The following is a 23,423-nucleotide window of genomic DNA, read 5'->3' on the forward strand; positions in this document are numbered from 1 at the left end:
TGGGGGAGGAGCTGGGGCTAGAGGTGGATTGGGAATGAAAGCATAGCTGGGCTGTGGGTAGAGCTGGGGCTGGGGCTGGAGCTGGGCTGGGGGTGGAGCGGAGCTGCATCTGGGGGTGGAGCTGGGCTGGTGGTGCTCCCTCCCCAACCCCTGTACCATGCATCCCCCGAAATGTTCTTTGGCGCGCCCCACAGTTTGGGGACCACTGTGCTAGGTTTTTCCCTGATCAGTTTCTGCTTTCCATATGTCATGGGGAATTTTACATATAAAGAGGTATGGCTTTAACTTTGAGCTTATTAAAGTCAGCACACCACTGACAACCTTTCTCATTTAAAAGAGAAAGAGCCCAAAGTTGTTCAAATATTTCCTCCCATTTGTGCAATCAATGCAGCAATCAATGGGAGAGACTGAAAAAAATATTCATACCTTTTAAATAAAATTCCAGTTGCTGAGTTTAATGTTGGTAGCCTGTGATATACAGGAGGTCAGACTAGATGATCAAGCGGTCCCTTCTGGCCTTAAACTCTATGACTCTAAATGTTATTTTCCATTTTTTCCTTTTCATTTGGTGATAAGTGTAAACAAGTGAAAATGTTCTTGGTTTTCTATGCTTGAAGGTGCATCAGTCTTTCTCTCACCCCCAGTCTAATAAGGTTTATTGTGCCTGGCTCTGAAAGATGAATGCAGAACAGAAAGTATAAGGATCAGCACAAATAAAATAAAACAAAGTGTCTTTTACATACTTGGCAACTAATGGCAATGGGCAAGGGCAGGGCTGGCAGAACGTGGGCACTCCTCTGACGATGTCCCCAATGTAACCATCCAGACATTTTTCACAATGCTTTCCAGTGGTGTTTCTCTGGCAGTCCTTCAATAAAGAAGAGTGACAAATGTTAAAGGAAGGTGCTACTTAATTCAAGCCTAGCAGAGATGACTTTGGTGAGTACTCTGCCAAGCAGAACAAGGACTGGTACCAGGCCTGAACCCTTCAAGGTACTGAGGGATTAAATGAAAAGAGTTTGTAAGTGGCAGCATAGTACAAATGAAGACATTTGGAACAATTCACTGGTCTGCCTGGGAGTGCTGACAAAGTGGCATACAGGATAAAGCTATCACTAAAGGCATTCACATGTGCAGACTGCCTGAGCACAAATGCTGCATTATATATCATCAGAGATGTTGCTAGAATTTGCAGGTAGTGGACAGGTCTGTCTAAGCTGAAGGCACTAGAAGGAATGCTGAACTTGCCTGGCACCAAAACAAAGGAAAATTTGCCCACTGGTGTATATACAGTATAATATATAATTACCAATACATTCCAGTACAGATGCCTGCTTGTTGAGAGAGAAAGGGGTTATTCTTTGGACTTGATGACTGAAAGTGAGTATCATGGAAAATTGCAGGTTATCGGTAATTAATAGGCTGGTGTTTTTTATTTTTTCCCTGAAATGAAATATGCCTGAATGTTAACAGTTATTTACATATTTGGATTGATCCCTACACATTGCCCTTTAAAGATGTTCAGAACAGAGGAGGCAATAATTAGGAGACTGCCATATTCTTTCTTTCTAAGATATGAAAAAAATAGTTCATGAATTTCAAGATTATTTTTCTGGTAGCATTTCTATGGAATACAAAATAATGGAGCAAAAACTCACTCATCTTCTCAAGAAGTGATTTCATCTCCATTGTGCAACATTTATAGGAAGTAATCTCACCCTGCACAATACACTATACCTCAGCCAGTGTAAGTTATGATGCATCAATTGAAATCAATACAATTTACATAGCTGAGGATTTACCCCAAAATATTTTATTCTGATTATAATACCATGCACTTGTATAATACTTTTATCAAAAGATCTCAAAGCACTCTACAAACAATTTTAATCCAGCCCTGCCACACCCCTGTGAGGCAGAATAAGTATTATTATATTGCTAATTTTACAGATGGGCAAACTGAGGCACAGAAAGGTTACATGAATTTCCTATGACCACATTGCAAGGTCGTGAATGCCATAGAGACAACAACAGAATTAATGAATCCAGGCTCTGCGTTTTATGCTTTAACTACAAGATACCATTTCCACTTCAGGGTGGTACCCGGAAGTTATCATCAGAGTGTTTTTTTCCAGAGAAACATGCTCTACAGTTGAGTTATTTTAAAAAGAATACCCAAAAGAAGATGGGTGCACTTGTACCTAGTGATTTTTGTGATATGTGTGTTAAATGCTCCCAGATGAGAATTCTATGTACACCATTGGTAGTGTTTTACATCCACTTTGCACTGATTTTATTCAGATGTAAATGACAATACAAAGTGCACGGCAGTGAAGAATCAACTCCATGACATACACTGTATGGAAAAAACTACTTTGTGTGTTGGGTTAGTGTAATAGCTTTGTTCCTCTAGAGAACAATGTTCAAAGTTGGCACATGTGTTAAAATAAATTATCTTGGCTCCTCAGCATATTCTCCAGCAGATATTCAATCACATCACAAAATAACTGTGCAGTTAGTGACTGGCAATCTCTGGAATAACAGGGAAGTTGCAGGTCAGGTTTCAGGTGCATTAGCAGAGCTGCAAGAGGAAGCTTGTGCAGGCCCTGCCAAGCAGTATGTTTGGATTTAGCCTGAGCAATCAACACTGGCCTTTCACAAGCACCAAATTCAGGGTGGATGAGCTTATTCTATATAATTTTGAACCCACCCGATGCAGTAGATTTGAAAGGTCATCTTGAACTCATACTTTACCATACTCTTTGTCCAGGAGACTGTGAAAAGAGGAATGAAAGGACAGAAAATCTCTAATAAAAAATATAGTACCAGTATCTCAGATTAGACGTTCTCAGCCATGCTTTGTGTCAGATACAGTACAGTGAACCTTTACTTGTTGTCATAAACTGATTCTGAGGACGCTGATGGGTCATTTTCATTTACCCACATCCAGATGTCACCAGCCTCCTCTGACAGCTAGAGAGAGGCCAGCCACTTGTGTGAAAGTTACAAATACACTGCATATTTAGCTGACCATTTAGCCTGTCTTCCTTCCTTTGATCTTCAGGCAGATGCAGGTTCTGACAAGAGCAGTCCAGATAATTTTAGATTCTGGGTAAATCCTGGGAGATGGTCTGAGTTAGTCACTGCACATGTTTTAGCCACAGTTAGCGATATGCAGCCCAACTATTCCAATGTGCAGCAATTATCACTATTTATTTGTGCAGAGCTATAATTCCACCATGGAGTTTTACAACAGGTAAATATGGTAAGCAAAAACACAAACAACCCCACCAAAATGAATAACAAATTAACAGAACCCCTTCCCTGGCCAAATCCCAATGCCACCACTTTTCCTGAAGATCTTATATCTAGGTATACACCAACAAGTGCAGTGCAGTGCATTTAGTGTTATAGAGTGGAATACTCTCCATAATTTTACAGGAGGGTTTTTCACAAGTTATGTTTGGAGAGAAGAGTTGGAGAGAGCTTGGTGTACATTAAATGGAAGGTTGTTGTAAGCATAAGGGATGGTGTGTAGGGGGAGGAGAGACGCTTAGCCATACCAGAGGAAGCAGGAATGGGTATAAGAGGAAATGAGGCAACAGCTGAAATATGGGGTGCAAGTGGAAGATCTTAAGGCTAGTACAATTTAAAGAAGTAGTAGAATTTGGCAATATTCTCTGAAGAAGTGTTTTTGATTGACTGGAGGAGAGGGATGAGAGAGTGGGAAATCAAAGTTTGTTCTCCAATCAAAGAGGAAGAATTGCCTTGTGGTTAAGGCACCAGACTAGGAATCAGGTCTAAATTCAATTCTTGGCTTTGCCACAGACTTCCTGTTTTACTCTCAGCAAGACACTTAACCTCCCTCTGCCTCAATTGTCCATACATCATACGGGTAGTGAGAGGATAAATTCATTGATGTTTTCCAGGTGCTCAGATGCTACAGTGATGAGCACAGAAAGAAAGCAGGGGACTCAGTGTTAATATTCATATCTGCAGTGTTCCTCTTCTACCGCAAGGGAGATTGTTAGCACACTCTCTCCCCTAATAAATCTATTAGTTGAGTGCTTGGGACATTTGAAGTCTGGCTCTACTCTGAAAAGTGACTATGTAAAAATAGCATTACCTTGTTCAATAGATCTGAACCCTTTTGTGTATTCAGGGTCATATTTTTTTTACTTGAGTGGCAAAAAAGACAGTCTTTGGCTTTTATAGCACTGCAGAGTCAATGCAGATCCTGTACGTCTTCAGCAGAATTGTTGACTAAGTTAAATCTGTGAAACCATTGAAGGGAAAGGTGACACTGGGGATCATAACTGATTCTCACAGCCCAAGCCACGTTTACAGTTAGAAAATACATCTTCTCTCTTTTAAAAAACTGAGCACATCAGACAGAAAAATAACTGTGAGGGCCAATAAACATGGAACTCCATGATGGAACTTTTATAAAGTCACTTTTCACAGTAGTAATGCACTTTAAGCATAGAGAAGAGCACTCCTGGTCCCAGTGCATACGCATATACGTCTTTGCATGCATACAGAGCTGTATCCAAGCACTGGTTGGGTCAAAAATTCTCCAGTGGCATATTTGGTTACAACTCCTCAATCCCAACTTCTCTTTCAAATGAAGTTTTAAAAAAGCCATTGAAACATGTCTATTGATATTGGTGTTTAATTTTTTTTTCATACAGAAGGAGCAAACAGATGGCTTTTGGTTTTGATTAAGAAAATAAATGCAAAACCAGAAAGAGAAAAGTAAATTTTCCATGAGACTCTTCTAGACAGTGTGCACTGAACTAAAAGCAAAATTGCTGCCTGTCTCTGCAGACAGACACCTTAGAGGCTTACATGTGCAGTTCATGGAATACAAAGGCTGAAAAGTTATACAGGTAAATGCACTGCTATTAAGTTTTTTAAAACACTGGTGTTAAATTTTAAAATACTAAGCCAAATGTTTTGCATTTTGCCAAGTTAATACAATCTTCTGCTTTTACAAAACCAAAGTCAACCCAGTAGTGTCCCTTAAAGATTATGGAAAAAAAATATAATGGAAGCCATGGTTCTAAAGGCTTCTAAATGAAGAAACCCTCTACAGTATGTAATCATTCATGCACCATTTCATCAACAGCAAGTCAGATGACAAAGTGGCCTGACTGTATTGTCCTATGTTAGAAAATCCCCTGATTTCAGTAGGAACAAGAGTATGTTATCAATAAAATTTGAAAGTTGCATTAAGCCACTAGGAATTCAGATAATGATGTCTCAACTTAAAATAACATTTTCAACAGAGTGTAATAGGAATAATTTTGCTTGCTAAGAGACAGCCTGGTAGCAATTATGAACACAGATAAATGGCATGTAAACAAATAAATAACATGGGTGCACTGAGGAAAGGGCTATGCATATCTGTATATTCTTTAGATTTACTGATTCAACTATAGAGATGGGCTTCAGCTGCAATGTTTGGATCCAGATCTAAACTTCCCCAAGATTTTGATGTGTTTGTGTCCACCTACAATGAAGACAGAGAATATTGCCAGCCCCAAGCATTCAAAAAACAGGGGTTCAGGCCCAAAGTGTCATGAGAGTGGCTTAAAAATTGTGAGACTTAATTAACAGGAAGCATTACTGTGGCCAACCACAGATATGCTATTGCTCCTTCACAGTGAAGAGTAGACTCTCTGTGGGCCTCATGTTTGAGAACTGCACTCCTGTGCCTCTGCATAAGGTGGAAAAAAGCGACCCACACAAAGTTCTGAGTGTGTGATGATCCTTCCTCCCATATCAGATGAAGGACCATGTCTGCCTGGTTTATTCCTGCAATCAAAAGAGCCATAGCCAGTCCTCCAAGGCCTCTCATAGATATTTATTACCTTTGTCTCCCTCACTGTTGGACAGATGAAATACATCTGTGCAGAAGGAAAAAGATCAGTTGTAAGATGCAAGGCTATTCTTTAAACCAGAAGTATCTATTAAGCTGCTGTGCCAACTCCCTGTTGCTTTCCTTTATTACTTGATGGATGGATGGAGATCTATTGGCTACTCTCCAGATCTGCCTTGGCTATCATGTGGAATGTATTATCCTCAAAGGCAGAGCTGCCAAATCTCTTCCAACCTTTCCAGTCAGCTGTATACCCAAACTCTTAAACGTACAGATCATTCAAAGGACAACATGCTCTATTGTTAAAGAATCCATAAGAGGGACGAATGGATCTTAGTAACTCTAGCTTCCCATCCCATGATCCTTTTGTTTTTCTCGTTCCTCTAAATGCTTTCTGCCCAAATCACTAGACACCTCAAATGCATGTGGATCAAATGTACAGCACCTAGAAAAACAAAGCATTGTAATATTTCTAGCAACAAATCAACACCCTTACAAAGCTTTATCTCCAGACGCTGCTCTTTTTGTACCACGTAGCCTAATATGATCTCTGTGTAAGGAGCTAACCCTTGACTAATGTTTACTCTCCATTACTAAATATATCCTCAGAAAGGTCACTGGCAAGTCATTTCAAAAACACCTTTGCTCCACACAGGTCTGCTTGCCACTTCTTAATTCTCCCACCACTGCACTACTCTGCTGAAGTCATTGTCAAACTGCTCTACAGGCAGCACTGGCTGGCCTCCTCTCTCCAATGTTGCACTACTGTGTTTCAGCATTGTGGTAGAAGCCTGGTTTGTTGAGCACGAGCTATGAGTCGCCCCACAAAGTCCACTCACATACTAAACCAAGAGCAAATTGCTTCTGACAAGCTGCAGGTTGACTGCTTCGGTTATATTTGCTACTCAGAAAATTTCAGAGCAGATGACCTTCCATAACCATCATAAAATTCATGATCAAATATAAAGGAATTTGAAGAATGGAAAGGATTATTTCATTTCACTATCTGCTTTTGCAAATTCCAGTCTCAGTTTACAATGGAGGAGTTTCTTATGACTAGGTCAGCTCCGGGTTGAAGGGTGCTGGTGAAAGAGAGATTCACTCCCCCAAATCCCATGCAATTTAGTCTGCAATAAAGCCCAATTGCTTGAGCTTTATTCTGGTGAAATAAGTTTCACTCTGTCTGCAGCTGCACCATGTCCCACCCTTGTCAGCTACTGTAAATTCATACATGTAGCAACTGATATGTACATGTAAACCAAAACAAAGGTACAAAGCACTGCTGTAAACTGGTTTCCTCTCTGAGTCAGAACCAAGGAGGTCACAAACAAGAAGCCTTTGACATTTGTTGAGGGCAATATCCTAAAGTCAGCACTGAGAGTTGGTGTCTCGTATTGTGTAGACGCATTACCAATGCGTGTGACACAGCTGACAAATGACTTTTTTGAGATGAAGCATTATTGTGATAGCTATACTGTCATATATCATAAATGCAGTTTAGACTATGCTGACTGCTTTCTTTTCTTCTAATTGGGTGTGTTTCTATATTAGAAATAGATTGAGCAACTGTCCAGTTTTAATTAAAGGATCAAATGATTGATCTATGCACCAATTTTACAGTAACATATATAAAAGCAATGCTCTATAAGCAATTATACCTTGTCCTTGAATACCTAATGAGTTTGCTGATTTATTGACTGTGTACATTCAGTTCACTTTTAGAAACTCCACAGGACTGATTTATAATTTATAAATAAGGTTGAAGGAGATTTAAAAATAGAACCTTAAAATAACATTGTCATGTTTGTAGAAATTAAAAATATGAACACTGCATTTTGGGGCATCATTAATAAGGTTTTAATTTTAGTTGATTTCAAATTCAGAGCTGAAGTCAATACAAATTCCATTTGGTTTCTATGCACCGGAGGCCACTATCAACAAATTGATTTTTGGGATTTGCATGGTATGGAACTCTTAAAGCATTTTTATCGAACTTGGTTCTTATAATTCATCCTTTTCTGTGCAGCTTTTTTTGTTTTCATTTTCACAATAGCCCAGACTATTTATTCAGTTTTTGTACATTAGTTATTATCTCCTAGAAGACAAATAATTATGTTCTGAGATGATGTAATAACACTTGTAGCTACATGACAAGATCATTTCCAGGTTGTCTTTCACCATTTGAAGCACAAACCCCCCAAACTTTTTTTTACAATTATTTGGAGAATTCTTTTTTGGGAGTTGACTTGACAAATGTAAAAACTTTTTGTTACTTTGCTGGATTTTAGTTACATTTCAGACATTTATCTGGGTAAACTTAGTCACATCAGTGACTCATTGTGATTGTACTGTGTTTTTAGAATCCATAATTAATAAAACGTAAAAACACCCTCCTGCTATCACCTCTGTGAAACAGGAAGCTAGCTGGAGCAGTGGCTCCCTTACCTGGTTATAAATGGGTGAACAAGAACAATAATACAGTAAGCTATTTGGATGCAGAGGGCCCTGATTCTGCAAACTGTTACTACCAGGTGTGATGCTTACTAACCTGAGTAGCAGTGGAGTAATTTGCCTACCAACTTGTGAGGAACAAAAACTTGCACACACAATACCATGTGGACCAGCCGCTAGGAGGCTCCCAGTGGTGGAATCATAGAATATCAGGGTTGGAAGGGACCCCAGAAGGTCATCTAGTCCAACCCCCTGCTCGAAGCAGGACCAATTCCCAGTTAAGTCATCCCAGCCAGGGCTTTGTCAAGCCTGACCTTAAAAACCTCTAAGGAAGGAGATTCTACCACCTCCCTAGGTAACGCATTCCAGTGTTTCACCACCCTCTTAGTGAAAAAGTTTTTCCTAATATCCAATCTAAACCTCCCCCATTGCAACTTGAGACCATTACTCCTCGTTCTGTCATCTGCTACCATTGAGAACAGTCTAGAGCCATCCTCTTTGGAACCCCCTTTCAGGTAGTTGAAAGCAGCTATCAAATCCCCCCTCATTCTTCTCTTCTGCAGACTAAACAATCCCAGCTCCCTCAGCCTCTCTTCATAAGTCATGTGCTCTAGACCCCTAATCATTTTTGTTGCCCTTCGCTGGACTCTCTCCAATTTATCCACATCCTTCTTGTAGTGTGGGGCCCAAAACTGGACACAGTACTCCAGATGAGGCCTCACCAGTGTCGAATAGAGGGGAACGATCACATCCCTCGATCTGCTCGCTATGCCTCTACTTATACATCCCAAAATGCCATTGGCCTTCTTGGCAACAAGGGCACACTGTTGACTCATATCCAGCTTCTCGTCCACTGTCACCCCTAGGAAATTCCCTCTTCCTGCATAGTCTTTGTCCAGATTCCTTCCTGTATTGCTCCAGGTTTGACAGCAGCTGTCACAAGCAGGTGCTTTTAGGGCCTTGTCCATTATTTAATGGGCATTGGACCTGGCTCTTCATCTCCAAGTTTCCTCGCTCCCATTAACTTCCTCTGTTTTTTCCTCTCACTGTCTCTTCCTCTCTGACCCCATATCCATTCATGCTCTCCTTCTTCCTGAAACACTCTCACTGCTCTCCTTCTCCTTGACCCCATCACTCTCCCCCCTCCCTTCCCTTTTCTTCTCCCACTCCTCTAAGTCTACCAGCCTCCCCTAACTCTCCCCTTCAAACCTCCACAGCCTCACAAGTGTCAATATCCCAACAGCCCCTCAGGCCATCTCTTGTCCTGCTCCATGTTCTCCTCCCTCCCCATAAACTCTTGTAAGCTCCCTTTTTATCAAATCCCTTTCCTCTCCCATTTGCTCCTCTTTTTCGCCTAAACTTTCCCATTCTCCGCCTTCCCCCAAGGTCTGCTGGCTGAGCTGTACTGAAAGATTTGCGAAATCCTTCAAGTGTTAGCGCCTCATATTTTTCTCTAGCAGCTGCTTAGTTCCAGTGAGTCTAGTTGTCCCATTGGTTAAATAACACACATGGGCCATAGACGTGTTCCCAGATTACTCTCTGCAGCATGTCAACCACTTTATCTGTTTCTTTTCTACCCTCTGCATCTGCTATGCTTTTCACAAAGAACAGCAAACAATAAAGCCATTTAATGCCTCAAGGCTTCTGTATTGTTTGCTAATTGATATATACTCACCTTCCTTTCCAAAACCTGTTGCACTGAGGATGCTTGATGATTGGTCACATACAGGAACATACAGTTGCTAAGATCTCCCTTTTAGTTTTGAGACTTTTATCACCAGTTTCCTCTTGTGTTAATCCCAATGTTTAAAAGTCACATGCATGGAGGGTGTGAGTACCTGTGTATACATATATCTGGCAATATCAGGGATATTTTTCATTTAATTTATATTAAAATACTAAAATAATCAATGTTAAGTAGAACCAGGGTTGGTGAGTCATTCCAATCCTGAACATATAACTGAGGCCAAAGACAGAATAAGTTATCCTACCTAGGCAGTGATGAGCTGCCAAAATCTTAACAACGGGTTCCCTCCTCACCCCACGAAGGGGTTGTTGCCCACCCCTGCCCCCTGGGACTCCTGCCCCATCCAACCCCCCCGCGTTCCTTGACGCCCCCCCCTCCAGCCCCCAGGACCCCTGTCCTGTCCCCTGACTGCCCCCAGAACCAGAAAGGAGGGTATCATGGGCCACCGTAATAGGTGCCCACCCCACCCTGAAGAGCCAGAGGCACCTGCCGGGGGGAGAGGTGGGGAGTCCCGGCGGTGCTTACCTGGGGCAGCTCCCAGGAAGCATCCGGCAGGTCCCTCTGGCTCCTAGGAGAAGGGGAGCGTAGCTGGGGGGAAACAGGGGGAGTGGCCGCTCCCCCACTGATCACATCAAAAGTGACGCCTTAGGCGCCTGCTCCCTGGGTGCTCCGGGGCTGGAGCACCCACGGGGAAAATTTGATGGGTGCAGAGCACCCACCAGCAGCTCCCCGCTCCGCGCCCGGCCCCAGCTCACCTCCGCACCTCCTCCTGAACGCACTGCCCCCCTCTGCTTCTCCGCCCCCTCCCTTGGCTTCCCGCGAATCAGCTGTTTGGCGGGAAGCCGGGGAGGGCAGAGAAGTAGGCGGCGGCTTCCTGCTCAGGCGGAGGGTGGCTGAGGTGAGCTGCCCCCCCCCGGGTTACCTGCTGCGGCGCGGGCAGCCCTTCTCGCCCCCCCACCCCGCCCCAGCTCACCTCCGCATCCCTGGGCCTGAGCGGGAAGCCGCGGCCTGCTTCTCAGCCTGCCCCAGCTTCCCACGTGAACAGCTGATTTGCGGGAAGCCTGGGGGGGGGGGCGTGGGCAGAGAAGCAGAGCGGGGCGGCTCATTCAGGGGAGGAGGTGGAGGCAGAGAGGAGGTGAGGTGAGCTGGGGCTGGGGGTGGGGCGGGGAGCTGCCGGTGGGTTCTCTGCACCCACCAAATTTTCCCCTTGGGTGCTCCAGGGCTGGAGCACCCATGGAGTCAGCACCTAAGCCGCCACTCTTGGCCGGTTAAATTTAGAAGCCCTTTTAGAACTGGTTGTTCCCGTTGGAACAACCGGCTCTAAAAGGGCTTCTAAATTTAATAACCGGTTCTAGCGAACCGGTGCGAACCGGCTCCAGCTCACCACTGTACCTAGGTACTGAACATGCTCTAAAGATCCTCTTCCCACTAGCTTATTAATGGTAAGAAACACGTCCTCTTGAATGTCACAGTATATAACTGTAAAACTTGCCAACTCAATAAAAGCTACTTTTATATACAGTAGCATCTTTTACTAGTGGATTTCAAAGCACTTTCCAAATATAAATTAAGACTGACAACACCCAGCAAAGTAAGTTGGTATTATTTTCCCATTTCCCCATTTCCACTGGGGCTGCGGGAAGGGCGGCCAGCACGTCCCTTGACCCGCGCCGCTTCCCGCAGCCCCCATTGGCCTGGAGCGGTGAACCACGGCCAGTGGGAGCCACAATCGGCTGAACCTGCGGACACTGCAGGTAAACAGACCAGTCCAGCGCACAAAGGGCTTTCCCTGAACAAGTGGTGGACCGGTTTTGAGAACCACTGGGTTAAGTGACTTGCCAAAAGTAGCAGAGTAAGTCAGTGGCAGAGCCAGGAATAAAACGCAGAAATCCTGATTCACAAGCCCCTACATTAACTCATAGATTTTGTGATATTGTTTAAATACAGTACAATATAAAATCTTCCCCCGTTCTGTTAGTATTTGGTAGTTTTACTGTTTTAACTTCCTATAATATTTACTGCTTTGATTGTCTATTATACTGATGGTGGTTTTGCTGCTTTGGCTTTTATTCCCTAAAGTGATACACTACTAATACTAACCCCAGTATTCCATATTAGCCAATGAGTGAGACAGAGCATATGGCAGGCTATAATGTTACACTGGAATGCAAGCACGTTCTTTCCTCAGTGTATTATTTCAAGCTTCTACCATCGTTAGTCAGCAGCAGGAAGCTAGCTGCTGTAAATTGTGAGGTAGAGCACTCGGAGGTCATATACAACCATTAGCTATTTGTATGATATACAACACAGTACAGTGAAAGGGAGAGTTGAAATGAGCTTACGTTGATATGCTTTTCGCAAGATGGATCCCAAAGTCCTTTTTGTGTTGATAAACTGATTAAAATTCTCTCTCTAGGAATCACTTTATCTTTGAGATGAAATGTGGCAACTCTTTAGTGGCTCATCCAAATGCTTCAAACTACAGAGATAATTTGGGTTGGCAGAATGTAAGTACCTTCACTGAAATTTGGTCAGATCATTGTAGTTAATGATCCTAGCACCTGGAGATCTTTAATGATGACACGTGATCATGACCTTTTAAATGTAATTCAGAAGAAAGCACCTCTGGTAATGCAGTATAATACTATGCTGGTGTATTGGGATCCAGGATTATTGGTGATACAAGAGTCTCAGATTTTGATTTACCAATACCACAACCTGCAGTAGCTTGGGTTTTCCTCAAATGTATTTCATCCAGGTGGTGACTTATCCAAGATCAAGAGAGGAAACTCTGCTAAGGTTTTATCTAGTCAATCAAAATATAATTCATGTTTATGATTAAATGGAAGGCATCCATGAAATGGGGGACAGCAGAATGGGTGGGGATGGCACATAAGACTTACCACACAGATTCCAGATCCATCGAGGCACTTGTTTGCATTACCATTACAGTTACAACGCGAACAATTTCCTGAAGCAGTTTGATAAAATCCTTCTTGGCATTTCTGCAATGAAAAAAATCAAAATGAAATATTTTCTACATATATGCATTTTAAGGTCAGGTTTGGCTAATATTCAGAGACAGGCAAGTATTGCAACAGTCTGGTTTCCTCAGAGAACATGACATAACCCCATCAGAATAGATCACACACACTCTGCTGAACTCAGGTAGGGTTTTACCTCCTTCTCCTTTAGTCTTTCTTTCTTGTCCTCTCCTCATTAAAATGACAACATCCATTCCTCTTTCCCCAGATGGCCATGTGATGAGAAACTTGTAGATTCTTATGGTAAATGTGAGGTGCAAATGGAGAAGATAAGCTGACAGAGAATTATTGACTCTAAGGCTTTATAAAAATAGGTGTTTTTGAGGAATATTTTGAAGGAGAGGAAGTATCTCATTTCACACATACAGGACCTGATCCAAAAGACTACTGAAGTCAATGGAAATCTTTCCATTGTCTTCATTAGGGTTTGGATCAGGCCTATAGAGAAGACAGAAATATACCTATGAAGATTAACGTTCCTCTGAACAAGAGCTAGCTGACAATCACGGAGTGTGGTTTGTATGGTATTCATCTACTCACTCCAATATCTATCGATGGGGATGACAGCATGCCAAAGCTATACTATATTGTCATTCCAGAAAGTAATTCCTGAAATGACAGCACAGTTCTGGATGTGCCATATAGAGATTCTATGTTAAAGTCAAAAGAGATGTGAAGAAATTAGATGTGCTTTTGTACAGTTTGTATGCTGACTTTCCTATAAACCCTTGAATGTGTGACCATAACTGGGATACACCTATATTTATTTTGATCAGTATGTTTACTGAAATTGGACATTAATACATATAACATAATTTCATAGAAAAGAAATAGTCTAGTATAGCAACATGTTTTAAATATTAATTATAGCAATAAAATAAGATAATCAGTAAAATAAATACTAATGCTAATAACAAAAAACTCTAAAATGACATAAATAAGACTACAGAGTGCACAGGGGCTTAGAGAGGGGCGGTCACAATAGAAAGATGAAGTGAGCTGTAGCTCACGAAAGCTTATGCTCAAATAAATTGGTTAGTCTCTAAGGTGCCACAAGTACTCCTTTTCTTTTAACCTTGACTCAGGTCTGAGGCTTCAGTAGGGACCCCAATAATCCTTGTGGCAAAGAGTCTCTCTGCATCATTTGTGTGTGGTGTTATGGCCATTGGGGTTGTGTGACTGTGGATCCTGTGGCCCTTCCCCTTGCCTACCTCCAACAATGTCCTAGGTGGGGCTGTTGTGAAGACCTACTCAGTGGTGTGTAGTGGATGCAGGGGCCCCCAGAGCCCCTATAACATTTCCCTCATGGGTCTTAAAGGGTCTAGTGCTGGCTTTCTGATTAGCTGAAAGCTGTGCTACATACCACATATACTTATATATAAACAGGAATAGGATATTTGGCCTAAATGTAAAGGAATTTTTCAGAGAGTCACTTATATAAGGATATGTAAAAGACCTTCTCTTCCCCAACCTGAAGGATTGGTGTAAATATGGTAGTTTAGATGGACTGGCATCTCTCTGGAATTACAAATCCTCTTTTTCCATCTGAGAGTTGGATGGACCTGAAGGACTTGCTGATTTGCCTACAATTCTTGCTTGTGTCCTGGACTTAGGCTGTGGTGGCATCATCAGGTGCGGCGGTGCCTTTCTCCTGTTCTCTTATGTAGCAGTGTACTCCCAGAACAGGATTACATGCCTGTACAAAAGCCTACATGGCTTATGTGTAGGTCAATTACACTTTTAATTTACAGATAATATACCAATATTTATGGTAAACGTAGTTAATCATAAAATGTCCAGATCCTCAAAACCCATAAATCTGTTATTTGCTTAAAAAGACAAATGCATATAAATAGCTCATCTGTGATGCTGAATCTCTTTACTTGATTATGGCTGAGCAGACCTATTAGCTGCTTATGGTCCCTTTGTTAAGAGAGACTGAAGGAAGAAGACTCAGCAATATTCACTGCCATCCAGGGATAGGATATATTAACAGTTGAGTATGGTGGAAAGGAAGATTATTAATAAAATTCCCCTGAATATATTTTATTCTTCCATTGTTTGGTTAGATTTAGAGGGTCTATCCCTGAGGTGATTTTCATAGTCGGGTGTGTGCCCAATTTTCCATGAAGATATCATAGGGTTGGCTCTCTGCTGACTTGCAACTTCTGTACGTCATTTATGATTTAGTTCCTCAATGATTTAGTTAATGGCATACAAGAGAGCACACTTATAAAGTTTGCGGATGATATCACACTCGGAGGAGTTGCAAGTGCTTTGAAGGATAGGATTAAAATTCAAAATGACCTGGACAAACTGGAGAAATGGTCTGAAGTAAATAGGATGAAATTTAAAAAAAAGGACAAATGTAAAGTACTCCACTTAGGAAGGAACAATCAGTTGCACACATACAAAATGGGAAATGACTGCCTAAGAAAGTACTGCGGAAAGGGATCTGGGGGTCATAGTGGATCACAAGTTAAATATGAGTCAACAGTGTAAGACTGTTGCAAAAAAAAGCAAACATCCTTCTGGGATGTATTAGCATGAGCGTTGTAAACAAGATACAAGAAGTAATCCTTCTGCTCTACTTCATGCTGACATGCCTCAGCTGGAGTATTGTGTCCAGTTCTGGGCGCCACATTTCAGGAAAGATGTGGACGAGTAGGAGAAAGTCCAGAGAAGAGCAACAAAAATGATTCAAGGTCTAGAAAACATGGCCTATGAGGGAAGATTGAAAAAATTGGATTTGTTTAGTCTGGAGAAGAGAAGACGAGGGTGGGGGTGGGGGGGGAGGGGATATGGTAACAGTTTTCAAGTACATGTTGTGAAGGCCAAGAATATAACAGGGTTCAAAAAAGAACTAGATAAATTCATGGAGGATAGGCCCATCAATGGCTATAGCCAGGATGGAAAGGGACAGTGTCGCTAGCCTCTGTTTGTCAGAAGCTGGGAATGGGCGACGGATCACTTGATGATTACCTGTTCTGTTCATTTCATCTGGGGCACCTGGCATTGGCCACTGTCAGAAGACGGGATACTATGCTGGATGGATCTTTGGTCTGACCCGTATGGCTGTTCTTATGTTCTTGTGTTCTTAAAAGTTTGTTACAAGGAGAAGGGAGAAGAATTGTTCTCTTTAACCTCTGAGGATAGGACAAGAAGCAATGGGCTAAAATTGCAGCAAGGACAGCTTAGATTGGACAACAGGAAAAACTTCCTATCAGGGTGGTTAAGCACTGGAATAAATTGCCTGTCAGGGATGGTCTAGATAAAACTTAGTCCTGCCATGAGTGCAGGGGACTGGACTAGAAGACTTCTCAAGATCCCTTCCAGTCCTATGAGTCTATGATTCTATGATTTTCCTCTTGTAAAGTGGTTATAAATTGCTAACAAGTCAGAAAGGCAGCATTTCACACCCACTTTGCACTGGTAGAAATGACTACTAAACTTGCTTTACATAGTTCTCTCTTATTTTCCTGAGTTGCTCTGAAACAGGGATCATCTTCTGTTCCTGTGCCTTACTTTCCATTGTCCTACCCATTGCTCCTCATGTCCATTCCCTAAGATGGTTCTCTTTGCCATTACATTAAATGTTCTCGTAGATAGTAAGAGACAGTAAGAGAACTGCCCTTGTCTTCTATTCCCCTCTCAAGGATACTGGATGAAGTCTTTTATTCTATCAAACTAGCTGCTTATTTTAAATTATAATGGTATCTGACATGATATTGGCAATAGGAAGGCAAGATTTAGACCTGAAACATTAGCTTAGCCCTACCCCAAAGTTCTGGAGCTGGTTCTTTGGCAGAGGTGAACATAAATGGAAAACTTAGCTGCCTTTACAGTTTTTATATGCATTGTTAATTTAATTTGCTTTTGGAAATATTTGTTCTCTGTAATAGCTACTGGGGAGGAAAATCCTTCATACTATGGCTACATAGGGGTATCATAAATACTAGACATTTGTATTGCTTCTTTCAGTAGATGAAACCTGACTGGAATTGCAGAATTGGCTCACGATAGACTAAGAATTTCAGCTGGATGATTGAACCACACACCACGGAAAGCAGACAATTAGTTTCCAAATTGAAAACAGATTCTTATTACAAAGTCTTTCTTGGCAGTAGTTCTCTCCTCCCATACAGATATAAGGCATGTTCTGTTCTCTAGTGTCATTCAGTTGGTGGGAGGTCTTAACTGATAAATTAGTGTCTGTCTGTGATAAGAACTTGGGGGCAGTCCAGACCGTAAGAGGTTGTGTCACCACTTGCCCTGCAACCCTGGATGACTCACAGTGCTTTACTGCAGTCGCTCCCAGCCTGGGATGCTCAGAACCAGCCTACAAGCATGCAGGTCACACCCTGAGCATCTGTGTACTAAACAGCTCTGGTTCAGCAGTTCTGATCCCAGCAGCCTGTCTACAGGCCCACAGCGGCTTCCACCAGCCTTGGTTACAATGAGCAAAGTGACTCCAACAGACTCCCAGTCCTGAATTTCCCCCAAACCATGTCCTCTGCAATGTTCAGCCCTCTCCTGGACAGTTCAGAGAAATAATATGGTTAATTTGTTCCTTTAAGACACAAAAGCACATAACAGCTTATTAACTTAACTGGGGTAAATACACCGTTTCATTAAACACAGCACTGAGTTGGTTTATAGTAAAAATAAAACAAATTTATGAAACAATAGGACATAGATTAAGTGATGCCAAGTAAAAGGAATAAAGTTAGAAAAGGTTACAAGCAAATAAAAATGAAAACACATCTAAATGTCTAAACCTTAATCTAGCAAATAAAAGTACTTTGTTTAACATGTTTTTTCCTACCTATATTCAGTTCCCAGAGACGCTGATCCCCCCGACTGGTGGATCCATCTGTTTCAGTTTGCAAGCGTTCTATTGCCTTGTGTCCGTTTAGTGATTGATGCCCAAAGATGGCGAGTGTTTGTTTATATCTTCCACAGTTCAATGACTTTGTTTTAAGAGGCAGGATGACCTCATGCTGTTCTTCCCTTCCTGAGGGCTTCCCACCCCCCTGTATGTAAATGGGGCTTCCATTGTTTTAATTCCAGTGTGCTTAATTTACATAGGAGACAGATAAATGGTTGTCTTCTCTCCTGTCTGAAAGGGAATCTTTCTCCCTGTTTGGCCACAGACTTTAAAACATAATATCATTAAGTATCCATACTTCCTCATAGTGTTAATACATACATTTCACAATGATATTAATCACTGGCATGTCATTAGCTTTCAGAAAAGACCTCTCTATGCCCTGTTATTATCCAGTAATATTGTATACAATCAGTTGATTCAATTGCTTATCACTTGTGGTTTAGACCCCCTGTCTTTATAGACTGGCAAACCTTTGAAATAGATTCTTCTGAGAGCTACCCGTCAATCAAAGTAAAGTTTATTGAAGCTGTGAGGAAGAAGACATGGTGTTTGGTTGTGAAGGAAGTTCCATGCTCTTTCTTCTCCCAGTTATTGGCTGAATAGCTTTGTTTACCTAATATGTGAAAATGGACCTTCATTATCTTCACCTGAAGATCGGGCTGGTCAGAGAATCAACACAACTCTTTGTTTAAGACAGACTTGTTTACCAACTGCCCCTGATGTGCCTTGTTGAAACACACTTTAGTCATAATTCAAGCATATATCCATAACTCTTAATACCTCCCACGCACATACATCACACAACAATATTACTGATAAGTGAGTTATTAGTTTTCAAATGATGTCTCACAAAGCATATTCTGTACAAAGATTATTACAATAGTGTGCAGGGTCTGAATAAAGGGGTGCTTAGTGTCACACTGTCCAATAGCTTGCTTGCTCTTGTGGTATGCAGAATCATTGTTAGGATATAATGATGACCATGCACGTTGCTGAAGTGTGTATAAAATTGAGAAAGGGAGTCCTACAAGCTATTTACAACTCTCCAACTACGTTAATCACCTTTACACTTATGTTAAGCATGTCTGTTGTGTCTCTGCACACCATGCTGTAAACGACTACCCTACAATATTGTAACAAATACCCAGCCCCCTAAATTGCCACTCTGCTGCAGTGTACACCCTGGTCACTCAGAAATGTGCAGCTGCAGAGATGATAGAACCAAGCTTCTCCCATTCCAAAAGTATAGTCACCTTCCATTTAAACTAAAGGGAACTCTCTCTTAGCTGAATAGGGCCTATAAAAGACAGTTCAGCTGTTCTGAATCAATCCCACGGAGGAGAGTGATACACAAAGAGTTAAATTTTCAAATGTACTTAAATGACTTAGGAGCCTAAGTCCCATTGACTTTCAGTGTGACTTAGGCTCCGGAAGGCCTGATTGAAATCAATGGGGATCAGGCACTGAGCCTACTTAGGTGCTCTTCTAAATCCCATTAGGTACCCATCTGTATCTTTAGGCACCTAAATACCTTTGTAAATCTGTCCCTGAGTGCCTAAGGCCCAGATCTTCAAAGATCAGTGTGAATTAGGATAATTCCTTTAAGGATCTGGGCCTAAGTAATTTTTCAAAATGGGACTTAAACTCCTAAGTCATTTGGGTGCTTTTGAAAAGGTTCCTTTTTTAAGTGCTGCTACTAACCATTGTAAGTACAATGGGCCTGATTCTGCTCTTGCACTGGTTTAAATCAGAAATGTGCTATCGAAGTTAATGGAGCTGCACAAATGTGAGAGGGAAATCAGATCCAGATTGTTGCCCTTGGATACTGGCAATTTATCAAGCATTCTCCAAGTATTAATTATTATTATTATATTTTTACTATTCCCTCCTCCACTGGTGACAATGGAATGATCCATTATATGTTCCAGTGCATACAGCCAACATCATGTTTATAAAAAGACACGTCAGAATATTCAGCTAATAGAGTGATCCAATTGGGCTAATGTTTGTGGGTGCATAAAATAATTGCAGACAGGGCATAAGCAGGTTTGGAACAAAATCAATTTGGCCTCCTTGAAAAATGTTAAGTATACTCCATGAGTGATGCAGGAAGTGGGTGAGCAACATTTCCACCCACTGGCCCTTTTATGAACTTGGGAAACATTTGGTGGGCCAGAATGTTGGGTCTGCATAACCCATTATATCTTCAGGATTAGGCGTTATTCTTTAGCCCAAGGGACAATATTTTTTCCAAGTACAAGTTGAAAAATCCAATTCAATATACCTCTTTTACTAAGTCCTTTACAATCTGTAAACCCTGTTTGCGTATTTTACATTGATTTTTGCACCTGGGTTTTATTATGACATTTCTTAAAACCGGCTGTAATGCTGCAATATTAGCTCTTCTTGCTGAAGATTGATGTAGAATATGCTGACAGTGCCACTGGAGTTACTTCCTTTCCCCTGCTTTGTCTTAACCCCCTGTTCCCACCGTCTTTGTTGGGTGGGTGTAGGATAGGGCTGTGGATAGAAGAGAATGTGGAAACATGAGGCATGGTTCTGTTCTCACTTGCACTCATGTAACTACACTGCAATCAGTGCTGTTACTCTGATCTATACCTGTGTAACTGAGAGCAGAATCGGGGCCACGTTCCCTTTTCTGAAGCCTCAGTAGCAAGAGTGATGTCATTGCATGGTACATAGGTTTGCTGTGAACATGCCTTTTCTAATTTATTTTCTTTAAAGTGGGAGAGAGATGTAGGTAATTGCTCAGAGTGTTCTAGGTGAGTCTGTGATCAGGTGGCATTTTCCTGAGCAGGTTTTTAGTATATCTCCCTGAAGCAGGTCCCTCTTGTCAACAGAGTGTCATATACAGGCAGATAGTGCCTCTTACTATTAGCTCTTACTATTTATTATTTGTATTCAGGTAGTGCATAGGGGCCCCAATCATGGATCAGGGCCTCCTTGTGCTAGGTGCTATACAAACACAGAATAAAAAGAAAGTTACTGCTCCAAAAAGCTTACAATCCAAATAAAAGATGAGCCTCAACAGATAGATGCGGGAAGCACAAGGTAACACTGACACAGTTATGAATAATGAGATAAGCAATGGTCACAGCCTGCCGGCTGCCTAGCCAGTGCTGAGTTGTATGTAGCTCTTAGACTGAGGAGTACCTGTCAAACAATCCTGCTGCCACTTTGCAGCTTGGGAGTAGGGCTGAAGGATTTCTTCCTCCCAGCCCTGAAGAAGCTACTCAGCATACAGCATGGGTGGTCAGGCACCAGACTGAAGATTAGGCTCTAGAGAATTATCTACTAGATTCTTACTTCCAAGTGCAATTTAAGGATCACTTTAATCACAGTGTCATATACGGAGGAACAGCTTTTGAGTTCATTAAAACCAGGGCTTTATTTGGCCGCAAGCATCTTAAATATACATGAGACTATAAAAAAAATTCTGTCCTGGGTCCTAAATATCACAGTTCTGTATGGTGTGGTGATTTTGTTACAAATGTTTTATATGCAAAATGCATAGACACTTCAGTTTCTTGCAATAAACACACATTTTAAATCATATTGGAATTATTCCTTAATATGTTAGCTTTGTTTTGAACTATCAAGATGTCTACATTCCTTAGTGAGTAACCACACAGTCTTATTTGGTGACCCCTTTTCTGCTTCTCTTCTTCCCCTGCTTTGTCGGTCTATGATCCTCTCTCTGGGCGGGAATGTCCATTCACAACTGGCCCTGAGCAGTTCTTAATTTGTAATGAGAGAGATGCTGGGGCTCGAGCAATGATTTAATTTAAAATTTTAAACTTGCTATGACTTTGAATGAGTGGTTACCAAAGATAATAATACCGCTGCACAGTCAGTCGTAAAGTGTTTATTTGAAAGAGTAGCCTACTGTCAAACTAGTGTTAGATGTTTACAATCACGTATTCTACCAGGGCTACAACCAGGGCGCGGACAGTGGGGCAGCCACCAAAGGCACAAAGCTGGGGTGGTGGGTGGGGCTAGAAAAATGGGGTGGACGAAAAAACCTGGTAGGGGTTAGAGCTTTGCAGAAGGACGGGGATAGCGTGGGTCCTGTTACCATACCAGGCCACCCTTACTTCTGCACTGCTGCTAGTGGCAGTGCTGCCTTCAGAGCTGGGTGTCCGGCCAGCAGCCACTGCTCTCTGGCCACTCAGCTCTGAAGGCAGCGCTGCTGCCAGTGTGGGTGGCCTGGCATGGTAATGGGACCCATGTGATCCCAGTCCCGCTGCAAGGCTCTACCCCATACTGTTTTTTTCATCCCCCCATTTTTCCACAGACACCCTGGCCTTGCGCCCTGGGTGGCTGCCCTGCTTGTCCCGCCCTGATGTATGGCTCTGATGGATTCAATTGTGCTGAGAATTTTAAGTAAAACACATTTCAGAGCAAAAAATAGAGATTTTTTAATGGTCATAACTGATGCGGCAAGCAGCGAGGTGCCCGGGCTATGAACTGCCAAGCCTAGAGATACTGGGGTTCACCCCCAGCAAGTGTAACCCACACACCTTCTGAGTGTGGTGTTCTGTCCCATTTAGTGGCACCAAGACAACTTAGAGAGAGAGAGTTAAATGAGTCTGCTCTACAGCCTTAGCTAATAGGCAGTTGGCTTTTAGCTCATGTGGTAGAGGCTCATGAACTAAGCTCCAGAGGTCCCAGGTTCAATCCTGCCAGCCCACAACCGTGGTCTGTCGGTGCTACACAAGCCCCAACAGAAATTATGCACTGACCCTCAGTAAGAGGTAGCTGCACTACCCAGGAGCAGAGCAGGGACTGAATTGTGACACCGCAGGTCACAATTTGGTCCCTGGTTCTCCCTTTGCTCCAGTTGAGAAGTAAACGGTGCCAGCTCCCTACCAGGCATGGATTACTTTCCCATTGGTGCCAGCTTCATTGTTGTTGGGGTGGCCAAGGTCTGCCTGTTGCCAGTCCGCTCCCTGCCTGGGAGGGTGAGTAGTGGCTCTCGCCTCATGCTGTGACTTGCAGTATGGATAGCTTGAGCAGGGGAGGGAAGAGTTACCTTATGCCCTCTTATTCCCCTACACAGTGCGCAGGGCAAGTCAGGATCTTGCTGTCTAATATCTGAATGTCGATTTTGAGCTGTTCAGGGCAGATACTGAATCTTTTTTCTGTGACATTCTTAGCATGCTTTTGGGCTCTGAAAATCATTATTGATCATCATTATTATTTTCTCAAGAATCTTCAGTGTGAGCATAAGACTATACCTCTCCAAAAATGCTTACAAAAATCGAATCACATTAAGAATTGCAGACCACTGGCAGCAGAAATGTAAATTTTTGCAAGATGCAAATTTATCAGTGCTTCCATATTTTGAGCAGTCCTAGAAATGGAGTGTAAAACAGTAAAGAACCAGGT

At 42.1% G+C, this 23,423-nt stretch overlaps 1 protein-coding gene across 1 annotated transcript in view; it reads right to left on the bottom strand.

The window, feature by feature from the left end:
- Positions 1-23,423, bottom strand: part of LAMA4 (laminin subunit alpha 4) — a 150,046-nt gene that overhangs the window by 102,342 nt on the left and 24,281 nt on the right. Inside the window, exons 2-3 of the mRNA XM_074948260.1 lie at positions 12,983-13,084; positions 744-868 (exon numbers count right to left, since the gene is read on the bottom strand). Coding sequence (XP_074804361.1) covers positions 744-868; positions 12,983-13,084 — 227 coding nt within the window. The remainder of the gene's footprint in view (positions 1-743; positions 869-12,982; positions 13,085-23,423) is intronic.

Source organism: Natator depressus, chromosome 3, assembly GCF_965152275.1.
Source record: "Natator depressus isolate rNatDep1 chromosome 3, rNatDep2.hap1, whole genome shotgun sequence".
Lineage (NCBI taxonomy): Eukaryota > Metazoa > Chordata > Testudines > Cheloniidae > Natator > Natator depressus.